Source organism: Cornus florida, unplaced genomic scaffold, assembly GCF_030987335.1.
Source record: "Cornus florida cultivar Cherokee Brave unplaced genomic scaffold, ASM3098733v1 CherokeeBrave_3.0.0_Hap2_Chr02, whole genome shotgun sequence".
NCBI lineage: Eukaryota > Viridiplantae > Streptophyta > Magnoliopsida > Cornales > Cornaceae > Cornus > Cornus florida.
The window spans coordinates 74438792-74461976 of NW_026775572.1; the positions used below are offsets into that span (position 1 = coordinate 74438792).

At 34.7% G+C, this 23185-nt stretch overlaps 2 protein-coding genes across 2 annotated transcripts; both read right to left on the bottom strand.

Annotated features, from left to right (window-relative positions):
* Positions 1–9168: 9168 nt before the first annotated feature.
* On the bottom strand, positions 9169–10321 carry LOC132296425 (PR5-like receptor kinase; the record flags this gene model as incomplete). The annotated part of the gene is made up of 1 exon (XM_059794629.1): positions 9169–10321. A coding segment is annotated over one exon (1116 nt), but the record flags the coding sequence as incomplete, so codon positions are not given.
* A 5232-nt stretch (positions 10322–15553) lies between these two features.
* Positions 15554–16665, bottom strand: LOC132295319 (LEAF RUST 10 DISEASE-RESISTANCE LOCUS RECEPTOR-LIKE PROTEIN KINASE-like 1.1). Its single transcript, XM_059793534.1, has one exon. It carries the CDS (start codon positions 16620–16622, stop codon positions 15849–15851), a length of 774 nt encoding a protein of 257 aa, XP_059649517.1. The 5' UTR covers positions 16623–16665; the 3' UTR covers positions 15554–15848.
* Positions 16666–23185: the final 6520 nt, after the last annotated feature.

Consider the following 23185-nt stretch of genomic DNA (forward strand, 5'->3'; position numbering starts at 1 on the left):
CGGCCCAAGTTTTTCAACCCGGTGCGTCAGTGATGAACCGAAAGTTGACCCGATAACGGATCCGAAATGCGAAAGTAAAAGATAAAACCAAGTCTCTAGGGATATAAATCTTCCCTAAGACACAAGAGTGACCTTCCATGAAGTCACGAAACTCAAGGAAATAACCAGAAGCGGAAACTAGTATGAAAAGGTGAAACGATGCCCTATGGCACCAATGACACCCAAGGGAACAATATTTAGTTCAAACTAGACCGCGTGTGCCATTAAATAGCTTAAACGAGATAAACAAGGTCTTGTGGGAACAAACAAATGGAGTTAACATGCCTAGGCAACAAACCAAACCAAAACCCACAAGACAGCTCCATTTCGGTCGGCCGAAATAGAGCTTCGATCGACCGAAGTGAGCCAAGAGAAGAAGGGAAATGACCCTTCATTTCGGTCGACCAAAATGACAAACCGATCGACCAGTTTGTGGCTCGAGACTAAAAATGGCTACTGGAATTGGACTTTTACTGTTCAATTGAAATTTAAAGGCCATCGGTTGACCGAAACAAGCCACCGGTCGACCGAAACAGGTAGAAATGCAAAGAATGAATCTATTAAGCACCAAAACTGAAAAGAAATTCCTAAGTCTCAAATGGATCCCCCATTGCATGATCAAAATAAATTGTATGCAAGTGTGTGATGATGTGGACATACACGCAAGTGTAAAATAACATTTTAAACATGCTGAAATGGCCTATGGCCTTATTACAATTCATTTACAACATTTGATATATCAAACCTCCAAGTTAGAAAAATTACATTTCATAGGCAAAACTTAAACATGCTAACACTTGTATGTGAACAAGAATGCTTCTAAAGAAACTTCAATTCTGCAAATCACCAAAGCAAGTGCAAATCTCCAATGTTGTATCCTGTACGTGAAATATACCCCAGTAACTTTAGGGTGAGCAACGTAAAGCTACTCGTAGGAAATAAGCATGCATTGACCTAACGTTTTACAATTTTATCACCTTAAGGTGAAACATGCTAAAGGGGCTCATGCCACCTAACGTCTATGTCAAGATGAGACTCAGGGAACATCCTAAGTTACCCTAGATCATTTCTAGCATCAATCACATCATCCATGCAATTCAAACCACATAGGAGCATGTTATACAAAGCAACATGATATAGATTCTCAAAGTTACCAACTTGAATTCTAAAGTGCGAAAACAACCAAAGTGGGTCAGGCCACCTAAGGTCTATGTTCCAAATGAATCTATAGGATCACTCCTAAGCTACATTTGAACAACAAAACACAATCACAATATCTATACAATTTAACCAACATAGAAGCATGCTATACCAAACAATAAGATATAGATTCTCAAAGTTATCAACTTAAAATCTAAAAGTGCGAAATCAACTAAATATAGTAATTTAGTATAATTAGAATATCTAATACCACACATCAAGACATAGATTCTCTAGGTTATCAACTAGAAATCTAAAAGTGCGAAATCAATTAGTGAAACACTTGGGCATCTAAGCTCGGAATTCTGCCGAGACCTCAACGGCTATTACGGGGACTAACCCGCTGGTAATACCACCCCTAGTGTGCACTATCTCGACGAGGAGAACTCATACCTCCCGCACTAGAGCCAAACTCTAGCCATGTCATAGTAACCATGTCCCAAGTGACTCCAAAATAAATAAGTTAACAACTTATATATGTATAAAATGGTACACAAGACTATCTTTATGCACAAGTAGGTTGAAACCACACAATACATGCTCTAAATCCACAACTACTATAGGATGACAAATGTTGAATCTTCAGAGCGCGATTCGTTATGCGCTATAATAACATCACATGTCGAATCTTCAGTGTGCGATTCGTTACACGCTATAACAATATAATTCAATATTAAAAGCATAACTTATAAATCCATTACAAGTCTAAAATCATGCTTCAAACATACTACCAATGTTATATACATGATTAAATCTTCAACGCAATAGAGACAGAAATTAATTACATAACCTAATTAATTTCTGTAAGTTTCAAGTCTCGATTTAATGATCCCTAATTAACACATGTTATACAACATAGCATGGTCATTACATATATCATATGAAAAACTTAATTAGGTCATTAAAACAATATGATGGAATTTAATTAAAACATGATAATTAAATTCCTAGATTCTAAAACAACATCGAATGGTCCCAATTTAACATGTGCTAGTGTACAAGTCCTAATCATCACAAATATTAAGTTAAAAACTTAATTAAGCCAACGGAACCTTTAAATAGATTTTAATTAATCATTTTAATTAAAATCTCTAGATTTTCATACTTAACCAAATGCTCTCAAATTAAAGTATGTTAAATAACATGCCAAGACTTAATTTAAAAGCATGCTACAAGTTAATTTCATGCAAGGTACGTCCATAATAATTAAATTTTCACAAAAGATAATTATTAAATAAAAAGTGCAATTCTTATTCAAATAATTCCAATTTAATATATGTTAACAAACATATTAAAACTTAATTTTCTAGTATACCACAATTTAATTCTAAGTCATATAACATCGTGAGAATTAAATCTTAACCATAGAAATTAATTAAATTAAATTCTAGATTTTAAACAACAGCATGCATACAAGTTGTATAATCATGGGAAACACTTAATACAACACATAAACAATTCTAAAACATCCCATACCTCAATTTGAGATGAAAATCTTAAAAGCCCACCGAAAAAAAAGTGCTCCGAATCCAATCATACCGAAGGGTTTTATCGAGGTACAACACGATCTACATGAACCCCCAAGAAGCCCCATCAAAATCACAACTTGACTTCAAACCCAAACTCAAAATTTGGTCAGAAATGGGTTCTAATAAGGGTGGAAGATGTGTATCGCCAAGACGAACAATAAACACAAAGGCCCTACTATGTTTTGACAAAGGAATGAAGCTCAAAAGAGGAAAGAGAAGGTGGTAACCTCCTTTGGGCTACCATGGGAGCTACTGGTCGTGCAAGGAGAGTGGGGAAGATGAAAAATGAAATATCGCATCCCCCTTTTATAGAAATCTCAAAAAGTGCCCCGAACGGGCCCCGCCAGGTCTGAAAAAGTGAAATTCGAGCAGACGCGCTCAAATGGAAAAAATCTATGAACAAAAAAGATTCAAAATGATAAAATATGAACAACGGAAGAAACGGCGTCAAAAACTGAGTCCCGAACAAAAAGTTATGCCCGAAACAAGTTCGGCGGCAATCGGGCCAAAAACTCTGAAACTGGAAAATAACGACCAGGAGGAAATTCTATGAGTACATGACTCGACAAAAAGTGAAAATGAATCTTATACGAGGATCCAGGCTCCAGACTAGGTATTTTTGCAATAACTTTCGTTAATTGCACAATGGCCCCTCCAAAAAGTGAAAACTGCATAACTGCCCTAGAATGAAAATATCTTCCAAAAATATTTTCTTAAAAACTCCTAAAATAAAATATCTTCAAAAGATATTTATGAAAAATACCCCAAGAAAAGAAAATAATTCCAAAGAACTATGCATCCATATCTCTATGGACACTGGGAGCAACTAGAGTACTTTCTTACAAAAGTAAAGATACGTATTTCGTGGAAACCACTTAGAATGAAGATATGTAAAGTCAAAAACCAACTTCGAACACAAGGAGTGAGGTTACGCCAACATAGTGACAAACAGGGAAAAGACAAAATAGAAAAAATGACGAAATAGGGAAAAGGACGAAAAGTGAATAGTATTGAAAAACGAAAAATGTGGAAATAACTCAGTCCTCAAAGGAAGTTGTCAATCCAAGGAAAAGAGTCTCAGAAATCACTCCAGAGCACTCGGGACGACACTAAGCGACGAGGAACTGAACTCAGAAAGGAAACGATCAACGAAAAAAAATATCCGTGAAATCTGAGAAAGGGAAAGGAATGAAAATTATCGGGTCATTACATAATTTTCTAACCATTTTAATACAAGAAAAACAACTAACCTTATCTAATACAGAATTCAATTAAACAACTATTACAAATAAACACATAAGTAATTCAAATATACATTAACTAACACATAATTCAACTAAACAGATTTTCAAATACATTAAACCAATTTATTCATCTAAACAATTAACAAATAGTTAAGAAATCAATTAATGAATTAAAAACACAATTAAAACAATTAATAAAATACTAAGACTATCCTTTTAAAATTAGGGGTATTACAAGTACTCGGATGTTTTTATTGATGTCTAATTTGAGCAATGTCTTGAGGACAAGTGTCGATGTCGCCTTAGAACTACGTGATTAGAGAAAGTGAATGTGGAACTCCGTTAAGGAATAATAGGAAAGATTGACTTTGGTTTTGAGATCTCAGGCATGAGATAATCATATTGTGTGTTTTGAATAGGTAAGAATTGAATTGAATAATGTTATGGAATTGTTTACCTGGTATAGGTATTATAAGGAGATTAAAGAGCTTTTATACTAGTCAATGATTGTGATATTTGGTACCGTATTGCTTTTAGCTTGTTATGGTGGCATGATTGAGGCATGATTGGGATTCTTAAAGTAGGTATATGACTGTATAGTCGTTGAGGTTACTTAGAGCGATGGATTGATAGTGAGTGGATCTCATGGTTATTTTATAGATAATGTGAGATTGTGTTTGAGGTTTGAACCTGGGGACAAGAACGACATCTGTGTTAAGGTCGGATCGATGATGAGAATGGCCTGACCAACCATTTTTCCTCAATCAGTCCCTCTTTAGCACGATCTCGGGTCAAAGGTCAATAATTGTTTCACTTGTTAGTGACAATAAGAGCAAGGTGTGATGTGTTGTGTCAGTGTAACAGTGTGGATCTGGTCTGGGAAGGACATTCATTGGAATAATAGTGTTTTATTAATTCAGATGGTTTGTTTCAAGCGACGGGGTGTGATAGGTAGGACCAAGTGTCCGATAAAAAGGTTGTGGTACGATCGTTGATTATTGAAGATCTTATTTTAAGGATTTGTGTCCTGGGTGCAGGACAAAACATTTATTGTTCTAGTGACTCATGATTATGTAGTTTTTGGGAGATTCATTGTTTAGTCATCTTAAGGTTGTTAAGTATAATGATTGCCGAATGGTGCAGTTGGTGGTCGCTTATACCGATATGTAACGGTGTAGCTATGCCTTAGATAGCGAGTGCTTGGTCTGAAAGAGATGTGTAGATTTAAGTTTGAGGTTGATTGTAAGATAGGTGGGGTTCCTAGTCTAGGGTTTTGTGTGTCATTTAGAGGATAAATGAAGTTTAGATGTTGTCATGTACGGTAGTCTTGTGGCTGTTCTTTTTTTGGGCTCCGAAGTTTTGCGTAGTAGTGTTGAATGGACTGGTATCGATTTTGAGTCAGATGTAGAATCTAGTTGGTCTTATATTCTGATGTTGTGAGTGATGAGTACCCTCATAGGGTGGTGAGCATTGCATTTTAGTGGTAGTGGTGTGTGATTGCCTATTGACGTCCGGTGTCAAAAGCAATAAGATTGGTGAGTTCATAGCCTTGCTTTGTGAAGTGTCTCTTGTGAAGGTCTGTGTCTGTGGGCCTCCTCTTTAAGGAGGGTCGATTTCAAGGATGAAATCTTTTTAGGGAGGGTAAATTGTAATGATCTTGATTTTTCCCATTTTTCATTATTTGGGATTTCTTGATTTTTTGGGTTTATTTTTGTTTTGTCTCGTTTTGCATGCCGGACATCGTGGGGTGTGCCGGGTGTGTCTTGAGAGTGGTTGGAGCATTTCCTTGAGTTCAGAACTCTTGAAAATGCATTAGTTGTCATTTTGGTATTTTTCGGTTTTACGGGTCGGGAGGTCCTAAGTGGGACCCGTTAGCGAGATTGTTGTGCACGGAGGTTATGTCACGGGTCTATTGCATTTCATACATTTTTAAATTGTGCATACTTATATGGTTGTATGTTAAGTTGTGTGGTTACAAATTGATTTATATATATATATATATATATATATATATATATATAATGTGAAAATATGAGATATTTATTAAGGCCGTGGGATCCACTTTTATTATAAGCCATTACAATTACTTATTATCATTATAGAGTCTTCATTTCCTCATTTGGCAGCCACGAAATTCCCTCTCAGTTCCATTCCTTTTTCTTCTTTTTTTCCTTTTTTTTTTTTCCTTCTTTTTCCTTCATCTCAAGGCAAGATCTCTCTCACTACATTTAGAATTTGGTTTTGCCACTTAAGGCAAAGTTGACGAGCGCGTCGAGGACGACATTTTGATTAGAGTAAAGTTCAATTTGGCCACCCTTTGGATTTCAAATTTTTGCGCTGAAATTGGGATTTTCTTCATTTCTTGAAGTAGGGGTGTTCTAACCCACAATTTCTTTAACCCTTGTGAATTGTCCCCCTTAAATTTGCTTATAAGCATGTTTTATTTGATTATTTGACCTATGAAATTTAGGGTTTTATATGATAATGTGAATTATGTGAATAGGTGGCTCAATTACATGTTCCTTGAGTTTATATGATGAAAATATATTCAATTTATGCCTTGATTTGTTCAATATGTTTAAATTATTTATTTATGCATGAGGTATGTGTATATTGTTGAGAATTATTGATTTACATGATATTTCATTGTTAATATTGAAATTGTGTAGTATGGAACATTCATGCATTCCATTGGGAAAGGGAAAAGGGAAAAGTGTTTTTGAAAAGCAAAAGAAATTATTTTGGGGGAAAAAGTTTTCGAAAAGTGTTTATGAAAACACGGACACCTAAGAGTCTTGTAGTGGTCCGCAACATTAGTGTGGTCTAGAGAGGACTAGGGAGAGACCCTTGTGTGGTTGAGCTACCTAAGCCGGATACGATGCCTTAGAGTTGCCTTGTGGTCGTGGATAGTTAGTCAATCCTCCTCTCGTGACGCCTTGGCCGGAATCGCCTTGGGTCGGACTACACTAATGGTTTGGAAAGGTGAAACGGTATTGTTTCAAAAATCAGGAGCGACATTTCATGGCATGGCATATTATTGGCATATATTGCACACTTGATAGTCGGATAACTTGTGTATGTATTTGTTAATATTATTACTATTTTACTTGCTTCTCGAGATATGATCCCGTTCACTTGTATTCTATTCCTTATGTGGGTTTACGGGGTCGTAAGAGGTGTGTCTTAGACACTCCCTACATAGCGGTTGGCTCACCCCATTACTTTAATATTTTTTAAACATGGGAAAGAGGTGGCGGACGACGATTCACAAGTTTAGACGAGATTGGAGATCTATATTTTGCTATCTTTTGTAATTGAACTTTAATATTTTGTAAATATAATCTTGACTATTCTGTAAAACTTTAATTTAAATTGTATAATGTTGTAAGTTTTGGATTTTTAATTTTAGCTATATTTCACGGACTGTAACTTGATGTAATAAAGTGCGTTCCTTGTAAAGAATTATGGGACTAGGTAGTGGACTGGTGTTTCCATGTTTGGATGAGATGGAGGAACAAGACTCTTTTTATATGTATGTGCTGATTTTGGGAATGTTGTATATTATTTGCATTGTGCGTTGGGACATGATAGATTAGTTTTAAGGCCAAATGAAGTCATTGCATTTTATATGTATTTCAGCAGGTCGTAGTAGTATTTTTCTGCAGATATAATGCCGAAATTTTTTTATTTTTGATACTGTTGACCGGTATTTTTTTTTGGGTCGTTTCAATAGGGTTGTTAGTTCAGGGGTACATGTGGCTCTAATCCACTTATTCTTCTTCCTCTTAGGTCATGGTATAACCAAAGAAAGTGCAGTGCTTGTAAATGATCAAACTCTAGAACTTATATCTTTAGGATGACTTGGGAACTGCCGAGGTAACTAAATCATCAATTTTTTTTTTCTTTCAAATAAATGGAAATTAAAAACAGGATGCTATGGATATATTGTACAACTAGAATTGACTTCAGTCGAAAATGAAATCAGCATTGATATGATCTTCATCCAATGAAATTACGGTGACAGTAAAATTCTTATTTGATTTTATAAGAAAACCGTGTTCTATAAAATACTTGTTTAATTTTAAAAGGAGAACTTACTGTGTTTTTAAACTCAATTAGACCATGATTTATAAAGTATTTTTGTATAGTAATTAATTATAAATTTCAATATATATATATATATAGGAAATTATTAAAATAAGCATATAGATTAATATAAATAATTTTTATTATTAAAATTTTTTGTTTACAAATCTAAAATGTGTGATAGAAAGAGTGTTATTTGTTGATAGCGATATATAAACCTAAATTTGTAATCAATGTGCATAATATTATAATAATATTTTTATTTTATGTTTATTAAATTATTATAATTTTTTAAAATTTTGTTGTTATGATCATATTTAAATTAATGAACTTATCAAAACCATACTAACATTTTATAGTATCAATTTCAAAGCATTCCTCTGCATTGGTCGTACTATTAGTCATTTGATGGAAGTAAAAAGGCTTTATCTTGTAGATTGATGAGCAATTCTAGGATACAGTCTTTTACTAATGACACTATTAGTTATTTGTGGGAAGTAAAAGGGCACTTATTAAATGGAAATGGATTAGCATTTAGGCTTTTCTTGAAAAATATTTTCATTTTTTTTTTTTTAATTAAATGAAAATTGAGTATGAAATTTATCCACACCAAATATAATGATCTTGGATATAATTGCTACTGACTTTTTTAATTTTATTTTTTATAACTACTTATTTTAGACTTGAATCACTGTACCATACCTAACTGTTATCATGCTTGGTGTGAAATAATTTTATGGTCACCGATGAAAAAGAGATTATTTACTAAATAAAATACTGTTGTTGTTAAAAGTCGTGATCTTTTTCTGTGAGGATTATAAGTAAGTATTATGAAGATTTCTTCTTGTTTTTTCTGATATGGTAAAATTTAAAGCATAAGAATTCTTAATGCTACACTTATGTTGGAGAAAATGAAGGAAAACACAAGTTCTTGAAGTATTGAACTTAAGACTACTTTTCCTTATTTGAGACATAAGATTCTCATTCAACTGAGCCAAATGAAATCAAATGATTTGATTGAGTTGCTTAAATCACTTGATGAAAACCAATACAAAGTAAGATCGAAATATGATGATGGACTTAAGATTACATAATTAAAGCATAATATTACAATATTTGTATGGTTGAAGAATGTGCAGGCGTTCTTGGGGGAGAAGACAAGAATGGCTTGGGTGGGATTTGCAAGGACTCTAGGCTCCCTTCTAACATTTCAATCACCTTATTTATGGATGGCCTATTTGAGGGGTCAGTTTGTATGCACCATAAGCCAACTATTATCATCTTCCTTGCTTTTTCATTTTGCTCTTCATTCATTATACCATAAAATCCCAAATCGTCATCTAGCTCCACACGCTTGTGTATCCAATGGGGAAAATATATTTCACTGGTATGATCAACTCCAATATAAATATTCTTTCTCCCTCCAACCATCTCTAAAACCATTATTCCATAACTATAGACATCTGACTTGTGAGATACCACTCCGAAACTTCTTGAAAATACTGCAGGAGCAATATACCCAATTGTCCCTCTTGCGCCCACCGTTGATAAGATACTCTCCTCCTTTGGGAATAGTTTCGAAAGACCAAAATCAGCGATCTTTGGGCAGAAGTCTTCATCGAGAAGAATGTTATGAGGCTTTATGTCAAAGTGCAAAATTCTTGTGTTGCAACCTCGATGCAAGTACTCTAATCCTCGAGCAATGCCAACTGCAATTTGATATAATGTTTCCCACCCTAATTGACGTTTTATTGAGGAACTTTCATCATATATGAACTTCTCAAGAGATCCATTAAGCATGAACTCATAGATGAGAGCTCTTTTGGTGCCCTCAAAACAAAAACCCGTAAGGGTGACAACATTAACATGTGAAGTCCTACTAATGCTTGCAACCTCGTTAGTAAAATCTTCCCCGTTGCCTTTTGAATCAGTTAAAACCTTCACTGCCACCAAACGACCATTTTTTAGTTTTCCCTTGTATACACCTCCATATCCTCCTTGACCTAGTTTGTACGCAAAAGAATTGGTCATTTTCTTAACATCTGAATAACTGTATCTTTTTGGGGCAAGGGATCCGTAGTTCTTTAGAAAGAGTTCAATCTGTTGACGGTTCTCTCTTCCCTTGTTCCAAAAGATTGTGGATGTAACTAATGAGCATTTTCTCTTGAAGCAACAAAGTAGGATTACTGCTACTAGCACTACAGCCACTGAAATGCCTGTGATCAATTAATAAAATGAGGTGAGAAAGCCAACTGGTGCAAGAATTTCATATTATAACTAATACCAATAAAGAAAATTAGACTATTACGTTGAGAAGGTGGAAAGGTTAGTTCCAGGTATCATATATAAAGAGATAGAGACAGAGAGAGTTTTGTATAGATTACGTTTTTTCTTCGAAAGAATGAAGACAAATAATAGGTTTGTTGATCAAAACTAGTAAGCACATACCAAGAACAAAATGCAGATTTTAGTTTAGTGGATGGATTACCTAATGAAACTTTCTTCACCAAGTTATGTAAGTCATGATCAATTAATTAAGGAGGTATATTACCTGTAATTATCAATATGTACTTCCTTTTTCCTGCAATCAATGTCATACAAAACAATGTTAGTGAAGTCACAATTATCATATCATTAAAGTGGAAAAAAATCAATAAATATGAAGAATAAATAAAGAATTGAAGAAAGAATAATGATTGATTGTCAAATAGATGGAACTTGATTGCAAAATATCTGTTTGATCAATTTGGTTTAATCTCTTGATCTATGTTTTCAGTCATACAATATATGTACTCCTCCAAAAAAAAGATTATTATTGATGATGAAGATGAAATTCTTTCATCTGGCTGAATTTATTACATTCCTGGCCTACAAAATAAAATCAACAGAAGAAGAAAAATAGAAGGAACCCATTGCACCTACCGAACCAAATGAAAGGAAAATTAGTCTCGATGTATGATCGAGAAGTATGAAGCCAAAATAGAGTAGTTTGCATAATCTTGAAACATTAACCATACACAAGTGATAAAAAACAATTAAGTTCTGCTGAGGCAAGGAATTAATCAATTGGTGTGGATTGAGAGCTGTTTCATTGAAGATTTTGATTTGGTTTGTGTGAATTGATTCAGAAATATATACACATGATTTGGAGATGATCTGTAGTAGACAGAGTAGCTTATGCAATTGAAATTTTTGTAATCACCCATTGGAGGGGTAAATTGAGGATTGTGGCACTTGAAGAATGTGTGATTGTATGTGATCCTGAAGGAAATGAAAGGAAGCTTGGGAAGAGTTAAATAGGCTGCATTACAACGGCTATAATATAATATATTATTATATGTTAACATCCCCCCTCAAACTCAAGGTGGTAGAGTAGAAACCATCTTGAGTTTGGAGAGAAAACCTAGAGCGGAAGTCGGTACCGGAGTTGTGAAGATCCGATACGTTGAGGTACTTAGAAGCACATAATAGACCACTTACGGGAAGTGTGGTTGCCTTGAGTGAGCTCTTAAAAGCAAATATTTGAGTGGAATCATAGAGTGGATTTACCACTTGAGGTGCTTGGGAGCACGATGCATGGATGCGTATGACATAGCGGGATTACCGCTTGATATAGTGGTATAACCACTTGAGATGCGCAAAGGCGCATAAAGACCACTTTATAGCAAGTGTGGTAGCCATGAGCTCTTGAAAACTAATAATTGAGTGGAATCATAGAGTGGAATTTACCACTTGAGAGACGCACGGATGCATTGCCTACCAGGGGCGCTCGGAAGCGTCGATTACTAGGGGCGCTCGGAAGCATCAATTACAGAGGGCGCTTGTGGAAGCGTCGATTACATAAAGCGCTTGTGGAAGCATCGATTACAGAGGGCGCTTGTGGATGCGTTGATTACAGGGCGGACGCTTAGAAGCATCTATGACAGATGATAAAGCACTTGGAAGCGCATTAGAGAGAGCCAGATCAATGCCGAGAAACTAGGCAGCTGTACTCTGAAAACTGGAATCGGTCGAAATACGCCCCCTCAAGTTCTAGAGGGATATCAGGAGCACCTAGAACTTGAATCTGAAACTGGGCCAAGGCTGTAATGAACTGGGCCAAAAATTGATCTGGGTAAATACTGAACCGGGCCGGATACTGTAAAAATGGGTTTGGAACCGTCCAAACGAGTAAACAAATGGGTGAAAATCACCTCCAATGAAATAGTGTAAACATTTGCTCCATTTTTGTGAATGAATAGTACTTACCATAGTGGGTAAAAAATTATATTTGCTTTATACATAATTTCTGTATATATATATGTGTATATATATATATATATATATATATATATATATATATATATGTATGTATACACTGTTCAAATATACTCTTCTTTCCTCCCTTATTTCTTCTTCCCTCCCTCTTTCATTTCAGCAACCCATTTGAAATAAAATTGAAATCCCGCCACCCAGCCCTTCTTCTCTCCTAAAATATCAATCAACCCAATTTAGAATTTAATTTCTTTCCAAATAAATTTTGATTGAAATCCCGCCACCCAGCTACTCTTTTTCTCTCCCAAAATATCAATCAACCTAGTTTGGGATTTGATTTCTTTCCAAATAGATTTTGATTTCTTTCCAAATAGAAGCAGGAAACAAGCTTTATTTCGAGATAGAATAAGCGATTCTATTTCCAAATTGAAGGTCAGATCAAACTTCTCCAAATCGAAGCAAGAGGTACGATTTCTTTGTTTCTGTCATTCTTATGGAAATAAGAGGATTTATTTAAAAATAAAATTTGAAAATTATACCTGTATCCCGAATTATCCTTATTTGCTACGGCACAACAATTTCCCAACTGCAATACAACAATTTCCTAACATTTTCGTAGCATATATCCCAAAGTATTTGTAAAGTGGTGCATCACAATATTTTCCTAAATTACATCCCAACATTTTCGTACAAACATCCCAACTTATTTGTAAAGTGCATTCCAACAATTTCATAAGGTGAAGCCCAACATTTTCCTAATGTGAATCCCAACATTTTTCTTAAGGTGGTGTACCATTTAAAATGGTATTATTTCCTTCTTCTTCATCGCCTTAGACCACCATTCTTCACTTCTTCTTCTTCGCCTATCCCAATATTTTCCTACGATGAATCCCAACATTTTTCTAATGTGCATCCCAACTTTTCCAACCTAACTTCAGACCTTCTTCCCTTCTTCTTCTTTTTCCCTCCCTTTGCCATTCTTCCCTCCTTCTTCGCCTCACCATTGTTCTTCACTTCTTCTTCGCTTTAGACCACCATTGGTACTATTTCCTTCTTCTCTTTTAGAGGAGAGAGAAAGGAATACGATCGTAGTTTTTAGAGAGAGAAAATGTATTTTAAAAATAATATTTAAAGTTTATATATATATATAATACAATATTTAAATGGGTGGTAAAAAATTAATTACCCAAATTTTTTAATTGATGTGACCCATTCTTAGTCACTTATTCCAAATGGAGCAAATGGTTTTATCATGCAACTGGAGATATGATCCTGGTCCGTAAACAAATAACATGCACTTTCCATAAATCAGCACGCTTTATTTCTCTCCCCAGCAAAAAGAATAAACTGCCGACAAAAATCAAAACATTCTGCAGACCCAATACAGAGAAATACAGAGAGCGCCGTAGGTGTGGACTGAACCAGATAGCGAGGAACAAGTCGCCGGCAATGGTGCGTGACTGGTCAGACAACAGCAAAGCAGTGGGTGCGCATAGATCTGGCAGAGAGAACAGTGATGGCTTCAGCGGCAGAGGAGATCGGTGATTGTAGATCAATATGGGTTGAAGAGCCGGCGAACAGAGAGCACGGCGAGATGAGTACGGCGATCGCAGATGACGGCAGATCCGTGGCGGCAGATAGCAGTTGTGACGGCGACAGAGCTCTGTGGCAGCACCGACGATGAAGGCTATGGTGGTAAAGAAATGGGGATGAGCTGTCTTCAAAAGTCGATGTCGACGTGAGACCGATGTCGACGACGAAGGATAGCGGGATGACATCGGGTCCAGATCGATATGAGGTCTCGACGTCGAAGGACAGCGGGACAGCGAGACGACGTCGATTGCAGATCGATGTCGATGACGGCAGGACAGCGGGACGACGCCCACTATAGAGGTGGGGACGAGCTGGTCTGCGGCGGCTCAGATGGAGCCGGTTGGTAATGGAGAATATATGCCGCCGAGGATGGCTGGTGTTTCTCTGGTGGCAGAGGTTCAGATCGAGTGGTGGTTCAGATCGAGCTCCGGTATTTAGGATATATATATATATATATATATATATATATATATAATATGGCAGGGCAGTGGTGATGACGGCAGAGATCGGAGAAGGTTGAGGAGGATCTTTGAACTGTGAGCTGGGTGGTTGGTGTGCTGGGTATCGGCCGAGGGTGAGGTGGAAGACGCCGGTGGTGTTGTCGATGCAGAGAGCAGTGGCTGAGAGGCGGAGGTGGGTGAGGCGAGTTAGGAGTTAGATTGACCCGGTGAGGTTGAGCTGGTTGAGGACGACGGTGGATGGCTCCGGCTGACTGTGATTTGACCGGTGGTGACGATGGCAGAGAGCTCGACTGAGGGCGAGCAGGGAGCTAGGCACGGTGATGGCTGCCATGACTGGGTCGGATGAAATGATGGAGTGGCGTCTGGCAGTGATGAACTCCGGTGGAAGCGACTGATGAGCAGAAGCAGAGGATAGTTTAATTGAGGACTTTGGACCGCCGCCGGAGACGAGTCTTATGCCGACATCTCCGGTGATGGCTTATCAGAGATATAGAGACAGAGATGTAGAAGTGATGTGAATTGACGTTATATTCAATTGATGTAAATAATGATACAAAGGTGGACATATAAGTAGACTACATTACAACAGTTACATAAGGACTAGAATGTAATACATTATTTTATGTTAACATTCTTATTTAAATTTATTATTGTATTTTTATGAACTCAATGGATATAATTTAGAAAAAAAAAAAAAAAAAAAACGAACTCCATGGGTATAATTTCATGCATTGTTTTCAAAATTAATAGACCTATAATTGAATAGAAATATTACCGATTAATATTTAGGTTCTCATGTTTGTCAAATATTTATCTTTTTTATACTATTCATTGATTAGAATATTATTTTTCAATAATGTGTTTACTATTCAAAATTAATAGACCTATAATTGAATAGAAATCTTATCTCTTCTTTCGATGTGTTTGGTTACAACAATAAAACTATTCTAGTATTGATACAAATTCTAGTATTTAGATATAAAGATATATTAAATATTTATTGTTTGAATTTTAATAGAATTTGGATTGGACATAATTTAAATGGATCATGTCTATTAATGTAAATTAAAAATTAAGAGAAATTAAAATTTTATATATATTAAAAATATATATTATTTTTTTATTACTGTATCTTTGCCGTGTTCTATTATTTTAAAATTTATTGTACCACTGTGTCTGTATCATACAGTACGCGTGTCCCGTGTTGATGTCCGTGCTTCATAGTTTTCATGGAATATTTCTACTCTCTCTTTCTCAACTCAGGTGTTCCTATTTTCCTTTTTTGGTTGGGTAAGTCTGTTTTTGAAGTCAATTACTCAAATTATATGGTGAAGGTTACAAAGTAAACTTACAGACAAATCTTGAAAAACTGAACACACACACTTATATATATATATATATATATTTATATTTAATACATGCATAATCTCTTGCGAATATTATTATTTAAGGAGGTATGTACCTGCTCCTAGAATCAATCCATGTTTTATTTTTTCTGTAGAAACACTCATACCTTTCAGCTTCTCTTGGCATCGGAACTTTTCATTGATATTTAGACATTGGCCTCCCCCAAGTTGACAATTAAGACAATCTTGGGATATATGCAATTCAAGACCGAAATTTGCAGTCAATATTGAAAATGGGTCTGTGGGGTTTGTAGTACTAGGCAGTCTAGGCCACAATGATATTGGCAGCTGAATAGCTGAACATTCATGGAGAAGATTAGCAGGTGCAGGTGCATCATTTTCTGGATATTTGTAGTAAATTGAGTAGCCTTTGCATTTGTTGTAACTAGTATACTCTGTTTGAGGAGTATTGTTGCACTTGAAGAAGGTCATGAGATTGTGTGAATTGATGGTGAAGGAAACGAAAGGAAACTCGGTAAGAGTTAGATTCCTGAACGTGTCATTACATCTTTTATGAGATATGTGATCTTCAAGCAGGGGATCATGAATTTCAAGCAATTTGTCAATTGTGCCACTAACATCATACCAGTGTTGGCTTCCTACTTGGACCTTTGGAACTGGATGATCACAATCCATCACAATACCGCACTGGCCATACGTGGTATTTGTGAAAGGGAAGCGGATGGGGCTGTGATTTCCGCAGAGGAAGGACTGTGGGCAAGTGGGTAGGCTTTTGATATCATCTTCAGCTGAGTAAATAAGCCGTAGATGAGAGAGAAAAATGAAAGCAAAAAGGGAGGCCGTAGCCATTTGAAGTTACAAAATTAAAAATAACCACAAGATTTGTTTTTGATTTATTCACGCCCAGTTTAGCATATTATATGGAAGACTTACAGAAGCAAGCAGACGTAGTAGAGGATCGAGACCCAAGACCTACGTTAGAAATGCTAACCCAACCAAGAAGTTGTCAAATATTTTCTTATATACGTGGCCCATATAATTTGGACTTGTTGATTTACTTTTATTTTTTAGTGGTTAAATAAAATAGATATCATATTAATATTAATATTATATTATTTAGTTAACTTATAAATTATTTTTTTGATAATTAATTATTGGATAAGTATTTCCCTATTTATTTTTTACTTTTAATGAAAAGTGCAATTAAAGTTACTAAAACAAAAACCGGTCATCAAGTACATATTTCATCAGACGTATAATATTTATGTATGTAAAAGGTTAAGAGAGAAATAAATCGATTTCCACACTTTGATTATTGCAGTTCAGCATATTGTTCGTTTTGCAAAAAAGATCTCGATGTTTATCTTGATCTATTTGAGTTTTACAATTATAGATCGAGATATTTATATCAATGATTAATTTATACATTATAAGTATGTGAAAATAATGAATTTATAAAATTATGGGATTTATATTTATTTGTGATAAATAATTAAAAAAAAAAAAAAAAACCACGATAAGGAATCCAATTCTATTGTTTAAAACAAGTTAATTGTCTCCCTTCTTGTTTTTTGGTTTTTATTCACGCCCAGTTTAGCATAAACACTCCCAGTTGACTTGGAAAATGATATGGAAGACTTACAGAAGCAGACTCAGAGGAGACCCAGGACTTACGTTAGGAATGCTAGCCCAATGAAGAAGTTTCCTAATCATTTATCTTATTGGCCAGCACTACAAAGACGGACTCCACAAACACACACACACACACACACACACTCTCTCTCTCTCTCTCTCTCTCTCTCTCTCTATTCTTACTTGTCCTATTTGAGAAACAAGTGGTCATAATAATTTTAATAGACAAAAGTCTAATTATGAAAATAGACATTGGGAACTTTATCATGTGGGGCAGAATTAATTCGTTGGTGTACAAGACGGGACAAAGTAAAGCTAAAGATAATGGAATGATGGTTAAGTTGTCTCGTCTTTTTCAACGATGTGTAAGGATGTACCTAACTTTCTATTTTATTTTTATCTTTTTTATTTCTTTTTTTCTTATTTAAATTTATTATTATTCATTGATTAGCTTATGTAGAAATATTATCGATAAGGGTCTGTTTTACTTGCTCTTTGTTTTAAGCTTTTTGTTTTTGACTAAAACAGAAACAGTGTTTTTGCTGTAAGATTCTTTTGGAAAAAAATTAGAATCACGTTTAAGAACGACGTTTTGCTGTGAAAATGTGGGAAACAGAAACAAGAAAAAACAACTTTTATGAGTTTGCGCCATGAATAGTTGTCAAAACAAGAAAAATTAATTTTTTGGTGTTTTAGTTTTGGCCACTATTCACGAAGTATTTTAGCACTGTGTAAAATAAAACAAGGCTGCACCAAACATACTTTTATTGCCAAAATTGATATTGTAACAGTCCAAAAACAAAATAGCAGAAACAAAATGCATGCCAAACGGGGCTAAGCATTTAGGTTCTTATGTTTTTCCATCTTTCTTATACTATTCATTGATTAGGATATTATTTTGCAATGATATGTTTCTTATTTGCCGAATCTATGCTTGTCAATGTTAGTAATTTTTGTTTTTATTTTACACCGTTAATTGAAATCCTGGGTGTCACAGATAAGTATTAGTTTCATGAAACATTTATACTCTCTCTCTCTTTAACAAGCTTAAGCACATTTGCTTTCCCATTATTAATGAGTCAAAGCAAAAGCAAAAGCCAAACCCAACCCCAACCCTCCATCTTAATTTCTGTAGCCTTCAAGGACATTTGGTGATTTTACAGGAACCAGATCTTCTTGAACAAACTGCATCTTCCTTTCTCTTGATTCACTAACTTTCTACTCTCTGCATTCAAAAGTGATTATACAAACAAAATTTTATACTATGGCTAGTATAATTTAAAATTGACGATAATGATTCTCTCACCGAATTTGGTGAGAGAAATCATTGGTCCGGATCTTTCTAACCATGAGATGAATGTGAATGAGGGTCAAAAAGGAGAAAGATTCAGGCAAGTGACCAGTTTTCCTTTTGGGTTGGTTAGGTTTTTGGGCCTATAATGATTCTGGCCCTCTTTCCGCCCTGAAGTCTTCTGGGCTCTAAATAAAGAATAAAGCCATGGACTATATGGGTAGTTTACCCCCATAGGGGTATTTTATTCCTCCCTTTGTTTTTTTTTTTTTTTTAGTTAAAGATTTTATTCCTTCCTTTGTTAGAAAAAGAATGTTTTTTTTTTTTTTTTTTTGGGAACTGTAACTCACAAGTCACAGTTGTCCAAAAGAGACATTTATTTTAGGATAGAGAGTATTTTAATTATTTGTATAATATATACATATAAAATATATTTGGAGTGAGGAGTTTTTTTTAGTTTTTCTCTTTCAGACATAATTACAAAATTCTCAAACATTAGCTCCATCTTCTTCTTAAAGTTGATAACCCGGAATTGTTTGCATCCAAGAAGAGTCGAACCTTAGATCTGATACTTCCCAAAACACGGATAGAAAACTTCACCAAAGTATATATTCTAGCTATATATATATTATAAGGCTCTATATCTTGATACATTTTTAAGTCATCAACCACTGGAAAATGTCTCAGTTAACAACTTGGGAACATTGTGTATGGGTTTTTTTTAGATAATGCTATAAACAAGTATTAAATGGTGATATCAAAAATACAAATGTGAAGGAAACAGAGAAGATGTTTGGTGAAGGAGGAAAATAAGACCAATCTTCAAGTTTAAGATGGTGGTAGGGCAAGTATACAGTACTTATGACAGCTCTTTGCTGGTGTCTCATTCCTTCATGCGATAGTGCTATTTATAGGCCTGGATTACATTGGTCATTAACCAACGGTCCCTAGTGTGTCTGGCTCCTAACCAAGATCACATGAGTAGTCTTGATGAACCTATGAGCCTAAGAGGTCCAATCTTTTCATCGAGCCATTCACTATATTGCTATGTTACTTCTCCCCTATTTGGGGCATTAAATGTTGCTTGGCCATCAGTTGATCAAGCCTGACATAACATTAAATGTAATTTTAAGGTTTGTTGTCATAATGTATATAATCCCATCATCTCGTTGATTGGGTCGTGCTGGGAGCGAAGGCACTTCTTTACTGCTCATCAACCAGTCCTAGATCCTTCTAAGTTTCCCAAGTTTAGATCCCTCACAGCTACGAAGGCCCTAACTTCGTTTCGTGCTATGACTAGACCTATGGCATTCTGTAGGCGAGCTCTCTAGGGCTCTAGTGGTTCGAGACATTAAAAAGACCCGGAAGAACCTTATGTTGAGCCCTCAAGTGCTATTGATTCGCTCAAGTTCTTGAGGCTTTATTGACCTGGTGCGATGTTAAGGTTTGAGTTGCTCAAGGCTTGATTCCCCGAGGCTTGATAGCCTGGTGTGGTGCCAAGGCTTGAGATGCTCGAGGGTTGAGCCCTCGAGGCTTGGTGGGCCTAGTGCAATGCCAGAACTTATGGTGCTCGAAGGTTAACTCTTGAGGCTTGGTGGGCCTGATGCAATGTCAGGGCTTGTGATGTTCAAGGGCTAAACCCTCTAGGCTTAGTGGGCCTGGTACAATGCCATGGCTTAGGGTGCTCATAGGTTAATCCTCGAGACTTGTTGGGCTTGGTGCGATGCCAGGGCTTAGTGTAGTTTTTTGACTTTTCAACTCGCCACAAGGTCCTAGTTAGGGGCTGTGTTGACTTGTCAATGTGCCATGTCATCATTTGATAAGTGACACCCACACATTGTCCATGGCAATCTCTCATGTCATGTCTCTTTTTACAAATATTTCTCCAAACATTAACTTCCCACAAACTGGCAACACGAGACTCACTCATACAAGATTGATGCAATTCTGCAAAGATATTATACGAGAACTAACACTACTCAAAGATTTCAATAGCAATTATGTCTGCGGTCGTGACTCAAAGGAATTGATCACACTAAAGCGGATTCGAATATGAGATTTAATGTTTCACGAGACACTAAGTCTCGAGACTTCATCGCACTCGAGTGTCCCTTTTCTTCTCCAAAAAAAAAAATCTATGATTATGAAACATCATAGATGTTCTATATGACAACTCATAATGTCTCATGTCACTGATTATAATTAATTATATATCAAAGTATCATCATACTTGCCAGCTTACTTTCAAGGTTACCAAATGTGCATGTGCGATTTTCTTCTTCCATTTTTTTTTTTTTTTTTTTTTTTCAACTATATTTCACATTTTCTCAGTACAGAAAAGAACAAGAGATGGACAAATAGTGGTATCAGATGATGGTAACAGGGATGGTGAAAGAATCTATCTTTTTTTGAAATAAATGGAAATTAAAAACAGGATGCTATGGATATATTGTACAACTAGAATTGACTTAAGTCGAAAATGAAATCAACATTGATATGATCTTCATCCAATGAGATTATGGTGACCATAAAATTCTTGTTTAATTTTATAAGAAAACGTGTTCTATAAAATACTTATTTAATTTTAAAAGAGAACCTACTGTGTTGTATGGGAGACGATATTCACACTCCACTTTTTTTTCAATTTAGGAAAAATACATTGTACATTAATGAATTCAAGGATTTTCTTATCATTTCTTTTATATAAAAAAAAATAAATGTAATACAATTACAAAAAAATAAAGTGCGAATATCGTCTCCCAATATCCATCACGTTAAAACTGCATTTGCTAGGAGGAAAAGAAATAGAAAATTTTAATTATTTTTATCAATATATCTAATAATATTTCTATTTCCTTTCCTCCTAGCAAGTGCAGTTTTAACGTGATGGACACCGAACCACTACAAATTCCATTCAAAGACACTAGTTTTCAGAATTAGTTTTCAACATAAAATAAAATAACGTTTTACATAATTAAATCTTATCATATAGAACTATTTATAGACAACTAGATGGCTTTTAGTAACAAGCACGACTATTTGGGGTGCAACCAACGAACATATGGCGCATGGAAAATGTCACGACTTTTAACAACAGTATTTTATTTAGTAAATGATCTCTTTTTCATAGATGACCATAAAATTATTCTACACTAAGCATGATTAAGTGATTCAATTCTAAAATAAGTAGTTATAAAAAATTTTAAAAAAAAAGAAAAAAGAAAAAAAAAGAAGGTAGTAGCAATTATATTCGAGGGTCATTATATTTGTTGTGGATAAATTTCATACTTACCCGTTAGTAAGATATTTAAATATTAACAGTAGAAAACAAATAATTATAATATTCAATTCACCCAAAATTCCAACAATCCAATCTACGAAGTGAAGTTGCTCAACACCCAGAAAGGATCAGGTTGGATACGTATTGGCTTGGGTCCTTGGGGGTGAACCCATTGAATATTCAGCCCTAATGGGTGGTGGTGTTGTGAGTCTTGTGACTGGTTATATGGACTCTTGAAGTTGTTCATGTACCCATGTTGAATGACACAACATGAGTATGGGGTATGACACAAAATCCCTTATTTGATCTCAACATCGCGTTAACACTGTATTTATTTGTTTAATCCTTTTGTTTGAAAGTAAAATATTTTTTTAAAAAATATTTTTTTATATTTTTTGGTATTTAGTTGTCGTAAAATGTTTGAGAAGAAAAAAATATTCAAATTTAATAAAAATAACTTATTTATCAATTTTCGACAAATTATTTACAAGTTCCATTCGATGGACTTGACCTAACACTTTTGCCAAACACCAAAAAATAAAAATAAAAATAAAATATTTTACTTAAAAAATAAAGCCTTTTTACTTCCATCAAATGACTAATAGTACCACCAGGACAGAGGAATGCTTTGAAATTGATACCATAAAATGTTAGTATAGTTTTGATAAGTTCATTGTAAATATGATCATAATAACAAAATTTTAAAAAATTATAATAATTTAATAAACATAAACTAAAAATATTATTATAATATTATGCACATTGATTACAAATTTAGGTGTATATATTGCTATCAACAAATAACACTCTTTCTATCACATATTTTAGATTTGTAAACAAAAAATTTTAATAATAAAAATTATTTATATTAATCTATATGCTTATTTTAATAATTTCCTGTATATATATATTTTGAAATTTATAGTTAATTACTATATAAAAATACTTTATAAAGGGAGACGATTTTCGCACTCCACTTTTTAACGTTTGCACTACAATTATTAAATGAAATGGCAATTCAAACCCTAACTTTACAAGTAAATAATAATTATTTTTTAAATGACAAAACTATCCTTTTAGGTTTCCTCCCCTTATCTCTAATATTTCATATTATTTTAGGTCTCTTTTGACAAGACAAAAAATTAATTGAATAAAAAAAAATTTTATTGGACCAAGAAATAAATTGACTCTTTTGATCGGAACAAAAAA

What these genes read in the sequence shown, in the direction of transcription:
- LOC132295319 (XM_059793534.1), bottom strand. Translation starts at nt 16,622, where the DNA reads ATGGCTACGGCCTCCCTTTTTGCTTTCATTTTTCTCTCTCATCTACGG.